The 22,112-nt window shown below is 51.8% G+C and overlaps 1 protein-coding gene and 2 non-coding genes across 3 annotated transcripts; 1 reads left to right on the top strand and 2 right to left on the bottom strand.

The window, feature by feature from the left end:
* Positions 1–44: 44 nt before the first annotated feature.
* On the bottom strand, positions 45–119 carry TRNAK-UUU (transfer RNA lysine (anticodon UUU)). The gene has a single exon. It is a non-coding gene; the product is annotated as a tRNA-Lys (tRNA).
* A 25-nt stretch (positions 120–144) lies between these two features.
* Positions 145–1,003, bottom strand: LOC132568848 (microtubule-associated protein 6 homolog). The gene has a single exon (XM_060235032.1). It carries the CDS (start codon positions 942–944, stop codon positions 150–152), a length of 795 nt encoding a protein of 264 aa, XP_060091015.1. The 5' UTR covers positions 945–1,003; the 3' UTR covers positions 145–149.
* Positions 1,004–6,474: 5,471 nt separating this feature from the next.
* Positions 6,475–6,545, top strand: TRNAA-AGC (transfer RNA alanine (anticodon AGC)). The gene has a single exon. It is a non-coding gene; the product is annotated as a tRNA-Ala (tRNA).
* Positions 6,546–22,112: the final 15,567 nt, after the last annotated feature.

Here is a 22,112-nt window from a genome sequence, read left to right as displayed (position 1 = left end):
CTCAAGCTGAGGTTCTTCACGCCTATTTGCCTGGACTTTTTAGTTGGAGATGCCGGGGATTGAACCTGGGATCTTCTGCTTAAAAAGCAGATGCTCTACCACTGAGCCACCATCCCTCCCATCAAGTCTAGGGAGCTGGTTTGGGTTTCTCACCTGTAGGAAGAGGTGCTCACCCGCGCCGTCACTTCCTCCTTGATCTGCCGGTTGAGTGCGTCCACCGCGGCCCGTCCTTTGCTGCCCTCTGCTGGCGCGGAGGTCCCCGGCTGCTGTGGTGGAGCCCCATCTTCCATGATGTGGACCCGCTTTTTGGTCTTCTTGACTTGCCCTTCTTCAAGCTTGCTTGCCTTGGCCACCTCCTCGTCCTTCCCTCCCCGCTTCTCTTTCTCCAGGCTCCCGAGAGCCTTCCTCCTCCTCTCTTGGCTGCCGGATCTTTCCTTGGACCCCTTGTCGAGGTCGACCGGGGGGATAGGCAGGGGTTTGGGGATCCAAGGGTGGTCCCCTCTCTTGGGGATGGGCCAGGCCCGGAAATCCTTCTGGTACTGGCTCTCCTTCTCGAAGGGAGTGTCTGAGGGCTGATATTCACATCTGGGCTTACAGCTGGTCTCTGGCCTCTGGAATTTCCAGGGTTTGTAGTCCTGGCGCATGACCGAATCACCACAGGCCTGGTCTTTGGGCCCGGTTTTGTGTGGGCCCGGTCCTTGGTCCCCAGCGACAGAGGTCACCCTGGCGACCCCATCCTGGTCACCGCTGAGGGCAGCCGGCTGGGTTTCGATGGCCGCTGGGAGGCGCGGCGGCTGCTGCTGTTGGAGGACCACCGGAGCCCCCGGGAAGTCGGTGGCTTCGGAATACTTGGTGAAGACCAAAGGCACAGCGATGTCCGCCTTGTCCAGCTGGTTCCAGAAGCGGGCGATGCAGCACGCCCGGCTGATGCAGGGCCAGGCCATCTCGTCGGCCCGGCCCCCGCCCTCCCCCGCCACTCCTGAGCGACCCCTCCCTCGGCAGAGACAACCAGCCGCTTCCAAAGCTCCCGGGAGGGCTGACTTTACATGGCAGATGCTGTCTCCCCAGCCATAGCGGGAGGCCCGAAAACAACAATTCTCAGCTTCCCAATCCAATCCTTTTGCTCCTCCCCGAAGCGGACGAAAGCCGAGGATGCAAAAAAAAACCTGGCGATTGCAGAATAATAATAATATTAATAAGAAATCATATCAACAGAGTTCTTGAGAAAGAGGTGATAACCCCAGGAGGCTTAAAGAGTTCGGGGATGCCCGTCCAACGAGGCAGAGAAGAAGGCTCAAAGAGTTCGGGGATGCCCGCCCAACGAGGCAGAGGAGGCTTAAAAGCGTTCAGGGATGCCCGTCCAACGAGGCAGAGAAGGCTCAAAGAGTTCAGGGATGCCCGCCCAACGAGGCAGAGGAGGCTCAAAGAGTTCAGGGATGCCCGTCCAACGAGGCAGAGAAGAAGGCTCAAAGAGTTCAGGGATGCCCGCCCAACGAGGCAGAGGAGGCTCAAAGAGTTCAGGGATGCCCGCCCAACGAGGCAGAGAAGAAGGCTCAAAGAGTTCAGGGATGCCCGTCCAACGAGGCAGAGAAGAAGGCTCAAAGAGTACAGGGATGCCCCACCAACGAGGCAGAGATGGTGGGAGGCCCCCCGGGGGAGAGGTGCCGAGCTGGAACAACAGTTCCCAATAGGTCACCGGGAAGGCAAGGGAGGGGGGGGAGCAGCCCCACCTCTCTCTCGGTTTCTTGCCCGTTGCAATAGGAGCCTGGCAGGAATTGGGGAGTGGTGGGGGAGCCCCCACACAATGCACTGCCGGCCGGCAGCAGGGGGCTTCCTGGGACCCTCAAGAGGAGGAGGAGGGCGGCCCGGGCAGCTTCAGCAGGGCCCAGGAGGGGAGGGGAAGGGAAGGGGGCCGATGGGGCGGGGGCACAAGCACCTATCTGGCTGGGGCTGCTTGCAGAGCCGCCGGGGAGCAAGAAGACGAGCGGCAGCAGGAGGAGGGAGAGGCGCAGGAGTCCCCCGTCGCATCAGCAGCAGGAGCCGGGAGGCCGGGCGAGCATCGCTGGTGCAGCCGCCGCCGCCGCTGCAGAGAAAACAGGACCCCACCCAGCCCGGCTGCCGGCGGAGGGAGGGGGAGGCGATGCGGTCGGATCACCTGCCTCCGTCACCACGCAGACGCGCCGGGGGGGGGGGGGAGAGGAGGAGGAGGAGGAGCTTAACCCTTGGCAGGCTGGCTCGGGGGACCTCGAGAGCCAGTTTGGAGGAGCGGTTACGCGCGCGGACTCTCGTCTGGGTTCGATTCCCCGCTCCTCCGCTTGCCCCTGCTGGGATGGCCTTCGGTCAGCCAGAGCTCTCTTATCTGGGATAACCGGGTTTGATTCCCCCACTCCTCCACTTGCAGCTGCTGGAATGGCCTTGGGTCAGCCAGAGCTCTCTTCTCTGGGAGAACCGGGTTTGATTCCCCACTCCTCCACTTGCACCTGCTGGAATGGCCTTGGATCAGCCAGAGCTCTCTTCTCTGGGAGAACCGGGTTTGATTCCCCCACTCCTTCACTTGCACCTGCTGGAATGGCCTTGGGTCAGCCAGAGCTCTCTTATCTGGGAGAACCGGGTTTGATTCCCCCACTCCTCCACTTGCAGCTGCTGGAATGGCCTTGGGTCAGCCAGAGCTCTCTTATCTGGGAGAACTGGGTTTGATTCCCCACTCCTCCACTTGCAGCTGCTGGAATGGTCTTGGGTCAGCCAGAGCTCTCTTATCTGGGAGAACCGGGTTTGATTCCCCACTCCTCCACTTGCACCTGCTGGAATGGCCTTGGATCAGCCAGAGCTCTCTTATCTGGGAGAACCGGGTTTGATTCCCCCACTCCTTCACTTGCACCTGCTGGAATGGCCTTGGGTCAGCCAGAGCTCTCTTATCTGGGAGAACCGGGTTTGATTCCCCACTCCTCCATTTGCACCTGCTGGAATGGCCTTGGGTCAGCCAGAGCTCTCTTATCTGGGAGAACCGGGTTTGATTCCCCTCTCCTCCACTTGCACCTGCTGGAATGGCCTTGGGTCAGCCAGAGCTCTCTTATCTGGGAGAACCGGGTTGGATTCCCCCCTCCTCCACTTGCATCTGCTGGAATGGGCTTGGGTCAGCCAGAGCTCTCTTATCTGGGACAACCGGGTTTGATTCCCCACTCCTCCACTTGCAGCTGCTGGAATGGCCTTGGGTCAGCCAGAGCTCCCGCAGAGTTGTCCTTGAAAGAGAGTTGTCCTGGGAGCGCTCTTTCAGCCCCACCCACCTCACAGGGTGTCTGTTGAGGGCAGTGGGGGGGGGAGAGGCTCTGAGATCATAGGGCAGGATATAAATCCAATATCTTCTTCTTCAGCATCATAGCAGAACTCCTTAGCATATGCTGCCCCCCCCCCGCACATCAGCCAAAAGCAACCTTACGCAAAAAAGGAGAGCCCTGGGTGAGTGAGACCTGCTTGGGCTGGCTAGAGATCCAGCCTGCCCTGGGTTCTGCTGAGGCCAGCAAGCCACCCGCCACTCAAAATCACATAAGAAGTGGAGAAAGAGTGGTGTGGGCTTCTCCAGGGGTTATTGAGAGCTGCTGGGGGTGTGGCAAAACAGAGTGTTGGACCGGATGGGCCATTGGCCTGACCCAACATGGCTTCTCTTATGTGACACAGAGTGTTGGACTGGAGGGGCCACTGGCCTGATCCAACAGAGCTTCTCTTATGTGACACAGACTTGGACTGGAGGGGCCATTGGCCTGACCCAACATGGCTTCTCTTATGTGACACAGAGTGTTGGACTGGAGGGGCCATTGGCCTGATCCAACATGGCTTCTCTTATGTTCTTACGTGACACAGAGCGTTGGACTGGATGGGCCATTGGCCTGATCCAACATGGCTTCTCTTATGTTCTTACGTGACACAGAGCGTTGGACTGGATGGGCCATTGGCCTGATCCAACATGGCTTCTCTTATGTTCTTACGTGACACAGAGTGTTGGACTGGATGGGCCACTGGCCTGATCCATCATGGCTACTCTTATGTTCTTATGTGACACAGAGTGTTGGACTGGATGAGCCACTGGCCTGATCCAACATGGCTTCTCTTATGTTCTTATGTGACAGAGTGTTGGACTGGATGAGCCACTGGCCTGATCCAACATGGCTTCTCTTATGTTCTTAAACGGGCATTCACGGCTTGCATTGTGCATAGTTGTGAGCAAGGCATGAGAACAGGCCAGTGTTGTGTGTCTGAAAAGGTGGCGGTTCATAGCAATGTATTTATTTGCACAGGCTGCGTTCCTCAGGTGGATTACTCAGAGCGAGGCAATACAATTGACGGATGGGACATTCAGTAAACAATGTAATAGGATTAGGGTTGTGAAACCAACCTGAAGTCTAAAAACAGAACGGAAGCGCAGCGTCAAGCGTTAACGTGACCCGGTTAAACGATGCAAAGTTCCGTAGCAGGATCCATCTTTCAGCAAGCGAAACACAACAGAGACCACAGTCCCTAATAATTTTTCCAAGTGACAATCAATACAGAGCTCCCCTGTTGCCTGCAAAGAAATCCCAATTGAAGAATTCAGTTTTGTGTAGTGAGCCCGAAGGCAGGAAAGCGGAAGGTTTCCTGACCTCCTCAGACAGGCTGTTCCACAAGGTGGGGGCCACCACCGAGGAGGCACGTTTATGGGCCGTGGTGGATTTTGCCCATCTGCAGGTTAGCACCTGCAGAAGCCCGTGCCCCAATAAGTGAAGCTATATTGGCAGAGCAAAGGGAGAGAGGCAGCCCCATAGATCTATGGGGGTCTATGTCCCTGATGGGCTTTGTATGGGAAAGCGAATACCTTAAATTGAGCCGAGTAACAGATTAGCAATGGTTCTCTCTGTGCATGCAAGAAATTAGACCAATGTGATTCAATGTGATGTTGGGAAGGGGTGGGATGGGCACGAGATTTTGAGTTCGCACCGCTTCCTGGTGCTTCAACAGCTGCACATGGAACTCACTGCCACAAGATACAGACAGCCAGTTTGGTGTAGTGGTCAAGTGCTATGAAATAATAATAAGTAGTAGTAGAATTTTAATTAGTATTATTTTTAGTGTTGTTTAACTTTTACATTTTGGTTAATATTGTGTTCTTAGGCATACAGTAAGACACTGGATGCAATATATATGCCCCTGATTAAGACATAAAGCTGTAGAATAAGAAGCCTCAAGAATATCTTTAAGCCTTTGTCAGTTCATTGTGAGTAATCAACCAATTCTGAATATTATCCTTAAACAGCATGTTAAAACTAATCTTCACAAATTCATAATTTTTCTTTTTTTATATGACTGAAATTTCCTTGTGGTCCAGCATTGTTCTGCTGTTATCGGGGCTTCTGAAGGTGCTAACCTGCAGATGGGCAAAATCCACGACGGCCCATAAACGTGCCTTCTCAGTGGTGGCCCCCATCAAGTTGAGTGGGTTCCCATTGTGGTTTTATGACTGTACGTAGGATAGAGACTTATGATGGGCCCTTAAATGGTTTTAGCTTTCTACAATTAAATACATGTATGTTGGTTTATGATTTATTTTGCACTTTGTTTTTAACGTTTGGCCCTTTAATTGCATATTAACCTTTCAGGTTTCTTACTCCAGTTTTTGGGTTATGTTTCTTTCCCTTCTTTGTTTTTCCAAGTGGTATGAAAGACACGAAAGACGCTGCCAGCCAGAGCAGACAATACCAACTTTGATGGGCCAATGCACCCAGACAAATTCAGCAGCACTCTCCCTTGGGAGGTGGACCACCTCAGGTGGTGGGCCAGAAGAACATAAGAGAAGCCATGCTGGATGAGGCCTGTGGCCCATCCAATCCAACACTCTGTGTCACACAGGGGCCAAAACCCAGGTGCCATCAGGAGGTCCACCAGCAGGGCCAGGAGAACATAAGAGAAGCCATGTTGGATCAGGCCTGCGGCCCATCCAGTCCAACACTCTGCGTCACACAGGGGCCAAAACCCAGGTGCCATCAGGAGGTCCACTAGTGGGACGAGGACACTAGGAGCTCTCCCACTGTTGCCCCCACCCAAGCACCAAGCTCTCCTTCTTTGGAGGTTTTTAAGCAGAGGCTAGATGGCCATTGGACAGCAATGCTGATCCTGTGAACTTGGCCCGATAGTGAGGAGGAGGGCAGGAAGGGTTCCACCAGTGCTGAGTTCTCCTGGCCCTTTCTTTCACGCCCAAGGAAATGCTGATTGCAGCGATTTTTCTCCAGGCCAGTTTGGCAAAGGATCCTGGAGGTTTTCACTATCTTCTGGGCATGGAGCAGGGCTCACTGGTGTGTGTGTGTGTGTGTGTGAGGGGTGGTATTTTTGAATTTCTTGCATCGTGCAGGGGGTTGGACTAGATCAGGGTGCCCCCCCCCCCCGCAAGCACCAAGGATTTCCTCCTGGCTGCCGCAAGTGAAAGTGCTCAAGTTGTCTCTAGGGGAGGGACAGTGGCTCAGTGGTAGAGCATCTGCTTAGCAAGCAGAAGGTCCCAGGTTCAATCCCTGGCATCTCCAACTAAAAAGGGTCCAGGCAAATAGGCGTGAAGAACCTCAGCTGGAGACCCTGGAGAGCCATGAATGGGGCTGTGGCTCAGTGGCAGAGCATCTGCTTGGTAAGCAGAAGGTCCCAGGTTCAATCCCCAGCATCTCCAACTAAAAAGGGTCCAGGCACGTAGGCGTGAAGAACCTCAGCTGGAGACCCTGGAGAGCCATGAATGGGGCTGTGGCTCAGTGGCAGAGCATCTGCTTGGGAAGCAGAAGGTCCCAGGTTCAATCCCCAGCATCTCCAACTAAAAAGGGTCCAGGCACGTAGGCGTGAAGAAGCTCAGCTGGAGACCCTGGAGAGCCATGAATGGGGCTGAGGCTCAGTGGCAGAGCATCTGCTTGGTAAGCAGAAGGTCCCAGGTTCAATCCCCAGCATCTCCAACTAAAAAGGGTCCAGGCACGTAGGCGTGAAGAAGCTCAGCTGGAGACCCTGGAGAGCCATGAATGGGGCTGTGGCTCAGTGGCAGAGCATCTGCTTGGTAAGCAGAAGGTCCCAGGTTCAATCCCCGGCATCTCCAACTAAAAAGGGTCCAGGCAAGAAGGCGTGAATAACCTCAGTTTGAGACCCTGCAGAGCTGCTGCCAGTCTGAGTAGACAAGACTGACTTTGATGGACCAAGGGTCTGATTCAGTAGAAGGTAGCTTCATATGTTCATATATGCACGGCTTTTTTATAGCAGGAACTCCTTTGCATACTAGGCCAGGCACCCCCGATGTAGCCAATCCCCCAGGAGCTTACGGTTAGACCCTGCAAGAAGAGCTCTGTGAGCTCCAGGAGGATTGGCTACGTAAGAAGGGCGTGGCCTAATATGCAAAGGAGTTCCTGCTGCAAAAATAGCCCTGCTTCCTTTGACACGTTCTGTTAGCCTTCTTTTGACTAAACTCTCTTCTCTCTCTGCGAAAGATGTTGGACAGCACCCCTGTGTTGCTTGCATCCACGTCTCTTTCCCAGGCAAACGTTGTTGTTTTTTCAGAACTGAAAATTGTTGGACAGATCCCCGGGCAACCGGATGAAAGCAGCTGTGCCGTGCAAAGAATAAAGGAGCCCAGAAAGATGAATTAATCCCTCCCTCCCTCTTAATCCACCGTAGCAGGGCCATTTAGGAACCTGAAAGGCGGATCCCGGGCTGTGAAAGAAGTGAGGGGCGTTCAGGTCGATAAAAGCCCCCAGCGTGTTTCCCGGTTGGGCGGCACACTGGAATAATTTCTATTCCTGGATGTGGGGCTTTGAGGCCTCTCCGACTGCTCCTTCCCTAAGGTGACAGAGAGAACGGTTTGGGCTGCGGCTCCACCTTAAGAAGCAGATCAGCCTACACCAGAGGAGTAACACAAGCCGGTCCCTCCCGCGCAGACACACGTCTGACTATCTCACACAAGCGCACACCTCTCTCTCATGCACAGCTACAGGAATGCAGGAGAACTGGAGATTGGCTTAAAGAAGCTATAAGAACATAAGAGAAGCCCTGTTGGATCAGGCCAGTGGCCCCTCCAGTCCAGCACTCTGTGTCACATAAGAACATAAGAGAAGCCCTGTTGGATCAGGCCAGTGGCCCATCCAGTCCAACACTCTGTGTCACATAAGAACATAAGAGAAGCCACGTTGGATCAGGCCAGTGGCCCCTCCAGTCCAACACTCTGTGTCACATAAGAACATAAGAGAAGCCCTGTTGGATCAGGCCAGTGGCCCATCCAGTCCGACACTCTGTGTCACATAAGAACATAAGAGAAGCCCTGTTGGATCAGGCCAGTGGCCCATCCAGTCCAACACTCTGTGTCACATAAGAACATAAGAGAAGCCCTGTTGGATCAGGCCAGTGGCCCATCCAGTCCAACACTCTGTGTCACATAAGAACATAAGAGAAGCCCTGTTGGATCAGGCCAGTGGCCCCTCCAGTCCAACACTCTGTGTCACATAAGAACATAAGAGAAGCCCTGTTGGATCAGGCCAGTGGCCCCTCCAGTCCAACACTCTGTGTCACATAAGAACATAAGAGAAGCCCTGTTCGATCAGGCCAGTGGCCCCTCCAGTCCAACACTCTGTGTCACATAAGAACATAAGAGGAGCCATGTTGGATCAGGCCAGTGGCCCATCCAGTCCAACACTCTGTGTCACATAAGAACATAAGAGAAGCCCTGTTGGATCAGGCCAGTGGCCCATCCAGTCCAACACTCTGTGTCACATAAGAACATAAGAGAAGCCCTGTTGGATCAGGCCAGTGGCCCCTCCAGTCCAACACTCTGTGTCACATAAGAACATAAGAGAAGCCCTGTTGGATCAGGCCAGTGGCCCCTCCAGTCCAACACTCTGTGTCACATAAGAACATAAGAGAAGCCATGTTGGATCAGGCCAGTGGCCCATCCAGTCCAACACTCTGTGTCACATAAGAACATAAGAGAAGCCATGTTGGATCAGGCCAATGGCCCATTCAGTCCAACACTCTGTGTCACATAAGAACATAAGAGAAGCCATGTTGGATCAGGCCAGTGGCCCCTCCAGTCCAACACTCTGTGTCACATAAGAACATAAGAGAAGCCATGTTGGATCAGGCCAGTGGCCCCTCCAGTCCAACACTCTGTGTCACATAAGAACATAAGAGAAGCCCTGTTGGATCAGGCCAATGGCCCTTCCAGTCCAACACTCTGTGTCACATAAGAACATAAGAGAAGCCCTGTTGGATCAGGCCAGTGGCCCCTCCAGTCCAACACTCTGTGTCACATAAGAACATAAGAGAAGCCCTGTTGATCAGGCCAGTGGCCCCTCCAGTCCAACACTCTGTGTCACAAAAGAAGATAAGAGAAGCCATGTTGGATCAGGCCAGTGGCCCCTCCAGTCCAACACTCTGTGTCACAAAAGAAGATAAGAGAAGCCATGTTGGATCAGGCCAGTGGCCCCTCCAGTCCAACACTCTGTGTCACATAAGAACATAAGAGAAGCCCTGTTGGATCAGGCCAGTGGCCCCTCCAGTCCAACACTCTGTGTCACATAAGAACATAAGAGAAGCCATGTTGGATCAGGCCAGTGGCCCCTCCAGTCCAACACTCTGTGTCACATAAGAACATAAGAGAAGCCCTGTTGGATCAGGCCAGTGGCCCATCCAGTCCAACACTCTGTGTCACATAAGAACATAAGAGGAGCCATGTTGGATCAGGCCAGTGGCCCCTCCAGTCCAACACTCTGTGTCACATAAGAACATAAGAGAAGCCATGTTGGATCAGGCCAAAGGCCCATCCAGTCCAACACTCTGTGTCACATAAGAACATAAGAGAAGCCCTGTTGGATCAGGCCAATGGCCCATCCAGTCCAACACTCCGTGTCACACAGTGGCCAAAAAACCAGCCACATCAGGAGGTCCACCAGTGGAGCCAGGAGACTAGAAGCCCTTCCACTGTGCCCCCCCCAACCACCAAGAATACATAGCATCCCTGCCCCAGACAGAGAGTTCCTTCTATAACTTGTATCTCTCCCCCCCCCCTTAACCATTTCCCTCCCTAATATCTGACATTCAAGTCTTGCGGCTGCCTAACATCTGGCATTTATTGTATGTGGCTTTTACATTAAGCAACTTTGGCCACCCCTAGTTTAGAATATGTAATGAGATAAGAACATAAGAGAAGCCATGTTGGATCAGGCCAATGACCCCTCTAGTCCAACACTCTGTGTCACATAAGGACATAAGAGAAGCCATGTTGGATCAGGCCAATGGCCCCTCCAGTCCAACACTTTGTGTCACATAAGAACGTAAGAGAAGCCCTGTTGGATCAGGCCAATGGCCCCTCCAGTCCAACACTTTGTGTCACATAAGAACATAAGAGAAGCCTTGTTGGACAAGGCCAATGGCCCATCCAGTCCAACACTCTGTGTCACACAGTGGACGAAAAAACCAGGTGCCATCAGGAGGTCCACCAGTGGAGCCAGGACACTAGAAGCCCTTCCACTGTGCTCCCCCCAAGCACCAAGAATACAGAGCACCACTGTTCCAGACATAAGAACATGAGAGAAGCCATGTTGGATCAGGCCAATGGCCCATCCAGTCCAACACTCTGTGTCACATCAGAACATAAGAGAAGCCATGTTGTATCAGGCCAATGGCCCATCCAGTCCAACACTCTGTGTCACATAACAACAACAGAGAAGCCATGTTGGATCAGGCCAATGGTCCATCCAGTCCAACACTCTGTGTCACATCAGAACATAAGAGAAGCCATGTTTGATCAGGCCAATGGACCATCCAGTCCAACACTCTGCGTCATATAAGAACATAAGAGAAGCCATGTTGGATCAGGCCAATGGCCCCTCCAGTCCAACACTTTGTGTCACATAAGAACATAAGAGAAGCCCTGTTGGATCAGGCCAATGGCTCCTCCAGTCCAACACTTTGTGTCACATAAGAACGTAAGAGAAACCCTGTTGGATTAGGCCAATGGCCCCTCCAGTCCAACACTTTGTGTCACATAAGAACATAAGAGAAGCCTTGTTGGAGCAGGCCAATGGCCCATCCAGTCCAACACTCTGTGTCACACAGTGGACGAAAAAACCAGGTGCCATCAGGAGGTCCACCAGTGGAGCCAGGACACTAGAAGTCCTTCCATTGTGCTCCCCCCAAGCACCAAGAATACAGAGCACCACTGTTCCAGACATAAGAACGTGAGAGAAGCCATGTTGGATCAGGCCAATGGCCCATCCAGTCCAACACTCTGTGTCACATCAGAACATAAGAGAAGCCATGTTGGATCAGGCCAATGGCCCATCCAGTCCAACACTCTGTGTCACATAAGAACAACAGAGAAGCCATGTTGGATCAGGCCAATGGTCCATCCAGTCCAACACTCTGTGTCACATCAGAACATAAGAGAAGCCATGTTTGATCAGGCCAATGGGCCATCCAGTCCAACACTCTGCGTCATATAAGAACATAAGAGAAGCCATGTTGGATCAGGCCAATGGCCCCTCCAGTCCAACACTTTGTGTCACATAAGAACATAAGAGAAGCCCTGTTGGATCAGGCCAATGGCCCCTCCAGTCCAACACTTTGTGTCACATAAGAACATAAGAGAAGCCATGTTGGACGAGGCCAATGGCCCATCCATTCCAACACTCTGTGTCACACAGTGGACGAAAAAACCAGGTGCCATCAGGAGGTCCACCAGTGGAGCCAGGACACTAGAAGCCCTTCCACTGTGCTCCCCCCAAGCACCAAGAATACAGAGCACCACTGTCCCAGTCATAAGAACGTGAGAGAAGCCATGTTGGATCAGGCCAATGGCCCATCCAGTCCAACACTCTGTGTCACATCAGAACATAAGAGAAGCCATGTTGTATCAGGCCAATGGCCCATCCAGTCCAACACTCTGTGTCACATCAGAACATAAGAGAAGTCATGTTGGATCAGGCCAGTGGCCCATCCAGTCCAACACTCTGTGTCACACAGTGTCAAAAAAACCCCCAGGAACCATCAGGAGGTCCATTCGTGGGGCCAGAACACTAGAAGCCCTTCCACTGATGCCACTCCCAAGCACGAAGAATACAGAGCATCACTGCCCCGGACGGAGAGTTCCAACGATACGCTGTGGCTAATAGCCACTGATGGATCTCTGCTGCAGATGTTTCTCCAATCCCCTCTTGAAGCTGTCTGTTCTTGTAGCCGCTACCTCCTCCTGGGCAGTGAATGTTCAGGTTGTTCCTATGCAGTTGTCGAGCAGGTCCATCTCCCGGTCAATGCTGTGTACGGAATCTGGTAGCTACTTCCTTTAAAAGCACTGCCCAAAAAGATGCAGGAAAAGACAGCTAAGGAGGCCCAAGGCTTTGAAAAGCAGAGAAGAGAGCCAGTTTAGTGTAGTGGTTAAGTGCACGGACTCTTATCCGGGAGAACCAGGTTTGATTCCCCACTCCTCCACTTGCATCTGCTGGAATGGTCTGGAGTCAGCCAGAGCTCTCTTATCTGGGAGAGCCGGGTTTGATTCCCCACTCCTCCACTTGCACCTGCTGGAACAGCCTTGGGTCAGCCATAGCTCTCTTCTCTGGGAGAACCGGGTTTGATTCCCTGCTCCTCCACTTGCAGCTGCTGGAATGGCCTTGGGTCAGCCAGAGCTCTCTTATCTGGGAGAACCGGGTTTGATTCCCCACTCCTCCACTTGCAGCTGCTGGAATGGCCTTGGGTCAGCCATAGCTCTCTTCTCTGGGAGAACCGGGTTTGATTCCCCTCTCCTCCACTTGCAGCTGCTGGAATGGCCTTGGGTCCGCCAGAGCTCTCTTACCTGGGAGAACCGGGTTTGATTCCCTGCTCCTCCACTTGCAGCTGCCTGGAATGGCCTGGGATCAGCCATAGCTCAGTCACAGTGGCTAGTAGCCAGTGATAGACTTATCCCCCATGAATCTCTCTAATCCCGTACCGTTTTCGCACACAGCTTACCTCGCAGTCACGATCCTGTTCCCTCCGCAGCGTCCGGTCGGATTTCCCACCATCTGCACCGGAGTTACAGGAAGTGCGTAGCAAACTAGGCTTCCCAATCCCCAGGGCCCAGCGGGGGATCCCCCAGTTTTACAGGCTTCCCCCCCTCCCCCAGCCAGCTGGCCGGCGGGGGAAGCCCCGCCCCCAAAGCCATTATGCACCTCCATGAACGAGTCCCATAGGGAATGATGGGGAATTGATCTGCGGGTATTGGGGGCTCGGGGGGGGGGGGCTGTTTTTTGAGGTAGAGGCGCCAAATTTTCAGTATAGCATCTAGTGCCTCTCCCCAAAATACCTCCCAAGTTTCAAAAGGATTGGGCCAGGGGGGTCCAATTCTATGAGCCCCAAAAGAAGGTGCCCCTATCCTTCATGGAAGGAAGGCATTTTAAAAGGTGTGCTGTTCCTTTAAATGTGATGGCCAGAACTCTCTTGGAGTTCAATTATGCTTGTCACACCCTTGCTCCTGGCTCCGCCCCATGTCTCCTGGACCCACCCCCAAAGTCTCCTGGCTCCACCCCCAAAGCCCCCAGATATTTCTTGAATTGGACTTGGCAACCCTATAGCAAACGCAAACCACTAAAACCCAGTTTACGTTTGCTACGCAGAAGCTGCGGCACTTCCTGTAACTCTGGAGCAGATGGTGGGAAATCTGACCGGACGCTGCAGAGGGAACAGGATGGTGACTGCGAGGTGAGTTGTGTGCGAAAACGGTCCCGCTTTACGACTGCGTCGTTCCTGTGGCGATCACTACATCCTCTGCCAGCGAATTCCACATTTGAATCACTTGTTGTAGACAGATGTACTCGAGAGCAGAAGAACAACAGACAAGCCCTGCTGAATCTGACGAGTGGTCCATCTAGCCCAGCACCCCATCTCACACAGTGGTCAACCGGTTCCTCTGCAGGTCCAACAACAGGGCGGAGAGGCCGAGGCCTTCCCCTGATAAGAACATCAGAAGAGCCCTGCTGGGTCAGACCAGTGAGAGTCCATCTAGTCCCGCTTCCTGTCTCACACAGTGGCCAACCAGTTCCTGTGGAGGTCCAACAACAGAGCACAGAGGCTGAGGCCTTCCCAAGAAGAACATTAGACCAGTGAGGGTCCATCTAGTCCAGCCTCCTGTCTCACAGAGTGGCCAACCAGTTCCTCTGGAGGGCCAACAACAGGGCAGAGAGGCCGAGGCCTTCAAAAGAACATCAGAAGAGCCCTGCTGGATCAGATTAGTGGTCCATCTAGCCCAGCATCCTGTCTCAAACAGTTACCAACTGGTTCCTCTGGACAGCCAAAAACAGGGCACAGAGGCCAAGGCCTTTCCCTGGTGTTGCTTCCCAGCTCTGGGATTCAGATATGAGTACCTCTGGATGTGGAGGTTCCCCTCAGTCACCAGGGTTTGAAGCCACCGACCGACGTCTCCTCCGTGAATCTGTGTAATCTTTTGTCTGTCCTGAATCTACTCCCCATCAGCTTCATCAGATGTCCCCATAAGAACATAAGAGAAGCCATGTTGGATCAGGCCAATGGCCCCTCCAGTCCAACACTCTGTGTCACGTAAGAACAGAAGAGAAGCCATGTTGGATCAGGCCGGTGGCCCATCCAGTCCAACACTCTGTTACATAAGAACATAAGAGAAGCCCTGTTGGATCAGGCCAGTGGCCCATCCAGTCCAACACTCTGCGTCACATAAGAACATAAGAGGAGCCATGTTGGATCAGGCAATGGCCCCACTAGTCCAACACTCTGTGTCACATAAGAACATAAGAGAAGCCCTGTTGGATCAGGCCAGTGGCCCCTCCAGTCCAACACTCTGTGTCACGTAAGATCATAAGAGAAGTCATGTTGGATCAGGCCAATGGCCCCTCCAGTCCAACACTCTGTGTCACATAAGAGAAGCCATGTTGGATCAGGCCAATGACCCCTCCAGTCCAACACTCTGTGTCACATAAGAACATAAGAGAAGCCATGTTGGATCAGGCCAATGACCCCTCCAGTCCAACACTCTGTGTCACATAAGAACATAAGAGAAGCCCTGTTGGATCAGGCCAATGGCCCCTCCAGTCCAACACTCTGTGTCACATAAGAACATAAGAGAAGCCATGTTGGATCAGGCCAATGGCCCCTCCAGTCCAACACTCTGTGTCACATAAGAACATAAGAGAAGCCCTGTTGGATCAGGCCAATGGCCCCTCCAGTCCAACACTCTGTGTCACATAAGAACATAAGAGAAGCCATGTTGGATCAGGCCAATGGCCCATCCAGTCCAACACTCTGTGTCACATAAGAACAGAAGAGAAGCCCTGTTGGATCAGGCCAGTGGCCCATCCAGTGCAACGCTCTGTGTCACATAAGAACATAAGAGAAGCCATGTTGGATCAGGCCAGTGGCCCCTCCAGTCCAACACTCTGTGTCACATAAGAACATAAGAGAAGCCATGTTGGATCAGGCCAATGGCCCCTCCAGTCCAACACTCTGTATCACATAAGAACATAAGAGAAGCCATGTTGGATCAGGCCAATGGCCCCTCCAGTCCAACACTCTGTGTCTCATAAGAACATAAGAGAAGCCATGTTGGATCAGGCCAATGGCCCATCCAGTCCAACACTCTGTGTCACATAAGAACATAAGAGAAGCCCTGTTGGATCAGGCCAATGGCCCCTCCAGTCCAACACTCTGTGTCACACAGTGGTCAAAAAACCCAGGTGCCATCAGGAGGTTCATCATTGAGGCCAGGACACCAGAAGCCCTCCCACTGTCCCTCCCAGTATCTTTCTCCATCCCATGCATAATCTTGTAAACCTCTCTCATGTCCCCCCTCAGTCGACGTTTCTCCTCCCCACTGTAGAACTGGAGATCTCAGCTTGACAAAGCCGCAATTGCTGGCCTAAGACATTGAGGGCAATCCTATCCGCCTGTACAAGGGAGGTCCTTATGTACATCGACTAACAAAAGCCCTGCTGGTACCGGCCCCTTCTGTATGACAGAAAAATAGGAACCTCACAGGGGGCTTGGATGATTGTTAGCTTTGCAGGCAACTCCCGCAGTGGAGCTAGAAGCCTGCAGAAGCGTTTTTCTGCAGGCTGGAGCGAAGTACGCTTATTCAGAAATAAAGTTCAGGCGGGTCGCCCTCACGCCTCATTTTGGGCAGCAGCTCCCAGGAGCAGAGCTTCGGAATTGCTAAATTTTATTGTGCTCTTTCTTCCTTACCTTCCCCCCTCCCCCCCCCCCCCCCCCCCAATAATTGCTTCTGGGCTTCAGTATTCAAACCTCCTGTGATAAGTTTACTGCAAAGGGCAATTATAGAATGATTAAAGGTTTCGAACACTTTCCCTATGAAGAAAGGTTAAAAGGCTTGGGGCTTGGAGAAACGTCGACTGCGGGGTGACATGATAGAGTTTTACAAGATTATGCATGGGATGGAGAAGGTAGAGAAAGAAGTCCTTTTCTCCCTTTCTCACAATACAAGAACTCATGGGCGTTCGATGAAATGGCTGAGCTGTCGGGTTAGAATGGATAAAAGGAAGTCCTTCTTCACCCAAAGGGTGATTAACATGTGGAATTCACTGCCACAGGAGGTGGTGGCGGCTACAAGCATGGCCAGCTTCAAGAGGGGATTGGATAGAAATATGGAGCAGAGGTCCATCAGTGGCTATTAGCCACAGTGTGTGTATGTGTGTGTGTGTATATCGGCCACTGTGTGACACAGAGTGTTGGACTGGATGCGCCATTGGCCTGATCCAACATGGCTTCTCTTATGTTCTTATGTGACACAGAGTGTTGGACTGGATGGGCCATTGGCCTGATCCAACATGGCTTCTCTTATGTTCTTATGTGACACAGAGTGTTGGACTGGATGCGCCATTGGCCTGATCCAACAGGGCTTCTCTTATGTTCTTATGTGACACAGAGTGTTGGACTGGATGGGCCATTGGCCTGATCCAACCGGGCTTCTCTCATGTGACACAGAGTGTTGGACTGGATGGGCCATTGGCCTGATCCAACATGGCTTCTCTTATGTTCTTATGTTCTGAACCTTAAGATTTGACAAACTTTACAAGATAGAGACGGTAGAGAAAGATGTCCTTTTCTCCTTTCTCACCATACAAGAACTCGTGGGCGTTCAATGAAACTGCTGAGCAGTCGGTTAGAACGGATAAAAGGAAGTCCTTCTTCACCCAAAGGGTGATTAACACGTGGAATTCGCTGCCACAGGAGGTGGTGGCGGCTACAACCATAGACAGCTTCAAGAGGGGATTGGATCAACATCTGGAACAGAAGTCCATCAGTGGCTATTAGCCACAGCTTATCTTTGGAACTCTGGGCAGTGATGCTCTGCAGCTAACTTTTAAAAGAAGCACCTTGGAACAGGGCACCCCATCTACCAATGCATTACAGCCGAAGGAATATGATAAGCCTTTTTCACCGAGTAAGAACTTAATAAAACCCTACAAATTGGTTCTCACCCCAAATAAAATTTGCCTAACTATTTGCAACTACAGAGGACGATGCCCTTCATGGAATGCTATGCGACAAACTAGGAAACATTTGAAAACATCGTTTCCAAGGGAAATGAGCCAGCTTGATCTGCTAGAAGTGGATCTCGTGAGTGGCAATGCCCAGACTCAGAGGGTGATATTATCGTTTAATTCAACACGTACACCTCAGCTTCTATTATGATCTAAAGGTTATCCGGCATCTAATGGAGTCTTCCTCTCTCCACTACTACGCACCAAGAAGTGTCCAACTCAACAGAATTATCCCTGACTACAAAGGTCGACAACAATAATTCAAATAGGGACGAGCCAACTGATTCAACCCACTGCCCTTCCCCGCCTACTAATTTTGATGAAACTATGGACACAGTAGCAGGCAACAATATTCTAGAAGATAATATCAGAGTTATCAAAGATTTAAGGTTTTCACGGCTGGTAACATCATTAGGGTTTGTAGAATCTTTTGGGCTCAAGTGCCGTGTTCTACTGGAGAAAGTTGCCTTTCGGGCTCAAGTGCCGTGTTCTACTGGAGAAAGTTTTTCTTCCAGATATTTCGTTCTCAACTGCGGAGAACATCCTCAGTGGCGTTGCAGCCGGAGCAGGCGCTCTGACCTTCTTGGCTGCTGTGCATTGAGTGGGGCCAGGGCTGCTGGAGAGCTGCTATTATCAGCCATAGCTCTCTTATCTGGGAAATAGCAGCTCTCCAGCAGCCCTGGCCTCACTCAACGCACAGCAGCCAAGAAGGTCAGAGCGCCTGCTCCGGCTGCAACGCCACTGAGGATGTTCTCCGCAGCTGAGAACGAAACGTCTGGAAGGAAAACTTTCTCCAGTAGAACACGGCACTTGAGCCCGAAAGATTCTACAAACCCTAATAATATCAGAGTTCACTTCCAATCACTTCAAGCGCAAGAACAACAGAATATCCTAAAGAGACTGGATCTATTGAGGGAAAAATCTCGTATTAAAACAGACTGAATTCCAAAAGAGAATCCAAGGGATTCCCAATAATCAAATAGAAATTTCACAGGACACCTTACCAACAAATTCAGATCAACAAGAAGAAGCCTGTACTCCTATAATCTCCAGCCATTCTCTTCAGACCAGCCTTAACTCTGACAATTTGGCCTCTAATTCTACACCATCCAGCTTTCTATCTACCAATGGGTGTATGTATCAGTGATGCTCCTGTATTCTTGGTGCTTGGGCCCCCCGCACAGTGGGAGGGGTTTGAGTGTCCTGGCCCCACTGGTGGACCTCCTGATGGCACTTGGGTTTTTTGGGTCACTGTGTGACACAGAGTGTTGAACTGGATGGGCCATTGGCCTGATCCAACATGGCTTCTCTTATGTGACACAGAGTGTTGAACTGGATGGGCCATTGGCCTGATCCAACATGGCTTCTCTTATGTTCTCATGTGAGGAGTGGGGAGAGGAGGTGGCTGAGAGGTGATATGATCACCAACTTCAAGTACTTGAAGGACTGTCCTATAGAGGATGGTGTGGAATTGTTTTCTGTGGCCCTGGAAGGCAGGACCAGAACCAATGGGTTGAAATTAAATCAAAAGAGTTTCCGGCTCAACATGAGGAAGAACTTCCTGACCATGAGAGCGGTTCCTCAGTGGAACAGGCTTCCTCCTTGAAAGGTGGTGGGCTCTCCTTCCTTGGAGGTTTCTAAACAGAGGCTAGATGGCCACCTGACAGCAATGAGGATCCTGTGAATTTAGGGGGAGGTGTTTGCGAGTTTCCTGCATTGTGCAGGGGGTTGGACTAGATGACCCTGGAAGTCCCTTCCAACTCTATGATTCTCATATTTCCCCCCACAAAAAATGGGAAACTCATCCAAACATATAAAACAGACTGATGGAAATCTTCATCCCGTCACTGTGCCCACAGAGGAGAAAGTAATTTCACAAGTATGATGGAGCAGTGTTCCCTCCAAGCTGAATTAGTGCGAGCTAGCTCACAGTTTTTTAGCCTCCGGCTCACACCTTTTTGTCTTCGCTCAGGAAAAAGGGCTCCAGAGCAAACTAATTCATGCAGTCGCTCACGAGTTTAATGTCAGTAACTCACAAAGTAGAAATTTTTGCTCACAAGATGAGAGTAAGGGGTTTTTTTTATGACAATTCTAATTTAAGAAGCATTTGAGGACTTGCAACGCCTTGGAATATCAGGAATGGGCGTCTTTTGTAAAGGCTGAATAGAGTATTTTATGTTTCACTCTCATATTCTTCATCCCCCCCCCGTTGGAAAAATGTGGAAGCCCTGTGGCCTCATATGACTGGGCTTTAATTTATTAGAGGGATCAAAAGGAAACGATGGGAGAAGGATATGATGTGGTGATGTGATGCGGTGGCTAAAAAGGCAAATGCAATTTTGGGCTGTATCAACAGAAGTCTAGCATCCAGATCATGTGATGTGACGGTATCACTTTACTCTGCTCTGGTAAGACCTCACCTGGAGTCTTGTGTTCAGTTTTGGGCACCACATTTTAAGAAGGATGTAGACAAGCTGGAATGGGTCCAGAGGAGGGCGACGAAGATGGTGAGGGGTCTGGAGACCAAGTCCTATGAGGAAAGGTTGAAGGAGCTGGGGATGTTTAGCCTGGAGATGAGGCGGCTGAGAGGTGATAGGATCACCATCTTCAAGCACTTGAAGGGCTGTCCTATAGAGAATGGGGTGGAGTTGTTTTCTGTGGCCCCAGAAGGTAGGACCAAAACCAACAGGTTGAAATCAAAAGAGTTTCCAGCTCAACATTTGGAAGAACTTCCTGTCCGTTCGAGCGGTTCCTCAGTGGAACAGGCTTCCTCGGGAGGTGGTGGGCTCTCCTTCCTTGGAGGTTTTTAAACAGAGGCTGGATGGCCATCTGACAGCAATGAAGATCCTGTGAATTTAGGGTGAGGTGTTCGTGAGTTTCCTGCATTGTGCAGGGGGTTGGACTCCAAGACCCTGGAGGTACCTTCCAACTCAAGGATTCTATGATTCCTCAGGAGGTAGTGGGCTCTCTTTCCTTGGAGGTTTTTCAACAGAGGTTGGATGGCCATCTGACAGCGGTGAAGATCCTGTGAATTTAGGGGGAGGTATTTGTGAGTTTCCTGTATTGTGCAGGGGGTTGGACCAGATGACCCTGGAGGTCCCTTCCAACTCCATGATTCTACGATTCTATTCTGTGGTTCTATATACACTGGATGAGGATTGTACTGGTGGGAAATCTGTCTCGGTGTCTGAAATCTGTTCCTAACTTTGTCTACGTATAGTGTCAACGCTTTACTAATGGATATAAGGATTTGCAATCTGGGCGGAATAGACCTTGGAGGATGGCAACTCTGGATGGCAACCTCCAGGTGGGACCTGGAGATCCCCTGGCATTGCAGCTCATCTCCAGACTTCAGCGATTGAGTCCCCCTGGAGAAAAAGGATTCGTCAGAAGGTGGAATCTGTGCCATTGGACTCCTCTGCAGTTCCTGGCCTCTTCAGGCTCCGTCCCCAAATCTCCAGGAATTTCCCAAACTGGGTCTGGCAACCCCCATCCCCTACCGGTGGCCAGGAGGGAGTAGGCAATGCAACCGGCTAGGCCTCAGATTCAGCAGGAGCTCACAGGAGCACCGCTCCTGAACCTTTCTGACGTTTCCTCCTCTTCCTCCTCCCCACGTACCTCCCTTGTCCATTGAATAGGAGGTGCAGCTGCATAACAATCCCTGGATTAGGAGAGCAGCTGGCCAGCCACTAGGGGCTTTGCCACACCCCCAGCAGCCCTCATTAATTCCCGGAGAAGCCTGCACCACCACTTCATATGTGATTTTGGGCGGCAGGTAGTTTGCTGGCCAGAAGAGGTACAAGGACTCCTTGAAGAAATCACTTGATACCTGTTGCATCAACCATCACCATGACCTAGCCTCAGATTGCAAAGCATGGAGGCACACCATCCACCAGGCTGTCTCTTCCTTTGAGAACGCACGCAGAGCTGGTCTTGAGGACAAAAGGAGATTGAGGAAGAATCTCACTGCTACAGCACCAACCCCGAATCAGACTTTTCCCTGCAGCCACTGTGGCCGGACCTGCCTGTCCCGCATTGGGCTTGTCAGCCACCAGCGAGCCTGCAGCAGACGTGGACTACTGCACCCTTCTTAAATCTTCGTTTGCGAAGTCAAGCCGAGAGAGAGAGAGAAAGAGACTGGGGGGGGGGGCAGCCCAGGAAAGCCCCAGGCAAGCGAGGCCTGCTGGATCTGGCTGAATCTCCAGCCAGCCCAAGCAGGCCTCGCTTGCCCGGGGCTCTCCTTTCTTGCGTTAGGTTGCTTTGGGCTGTGGGGGGGGGGGGGGTGCAACGTATACTAATGAGCTCCACCACCTATTTTTCTATGAAATGACCCCCGCTAGCCACAAAAGTAGAGAGACTAGGTGCAGTTCCAGAAGATCTCCAGACCACACCCTAGATGGAAAGCCGGAGGCGAGGAGCATACTTGTGGTTTCTCGCACACTGACACCAAAGCGCAATAATGGCTCGGTGCCGAAATCAAAGTCCTGAACCCAGGGCAAGAACAGGACGGATTGGTTTTTTCTTCCCAAAGGGGAGGGGCTTTCTCCCTTTCTAAGCTACCTTTCCTCCTCC

Source organism: Heteronotia binoei, chromosome 3 (assembly GCF_032191835.1).
Source record: "Heteronotia binoei isolate CCM8104 ecotype False Entrance Well chromosome 3, APGP_CSIRO_Hbin_v1, whole genome shotgun sequence".
In the NCBI taxonomy this organism is placed as follows: Eukaryota; Metazoa; Chordata; class Lepidosauria; order Squamata; family Gekkonidae; genus Heteronotia; species Heteronotia binoei.
Note: the sequence above shows the minus strand (reverse complement) of the source record. Positions and strands in the feature narration are given on the sequence as shown.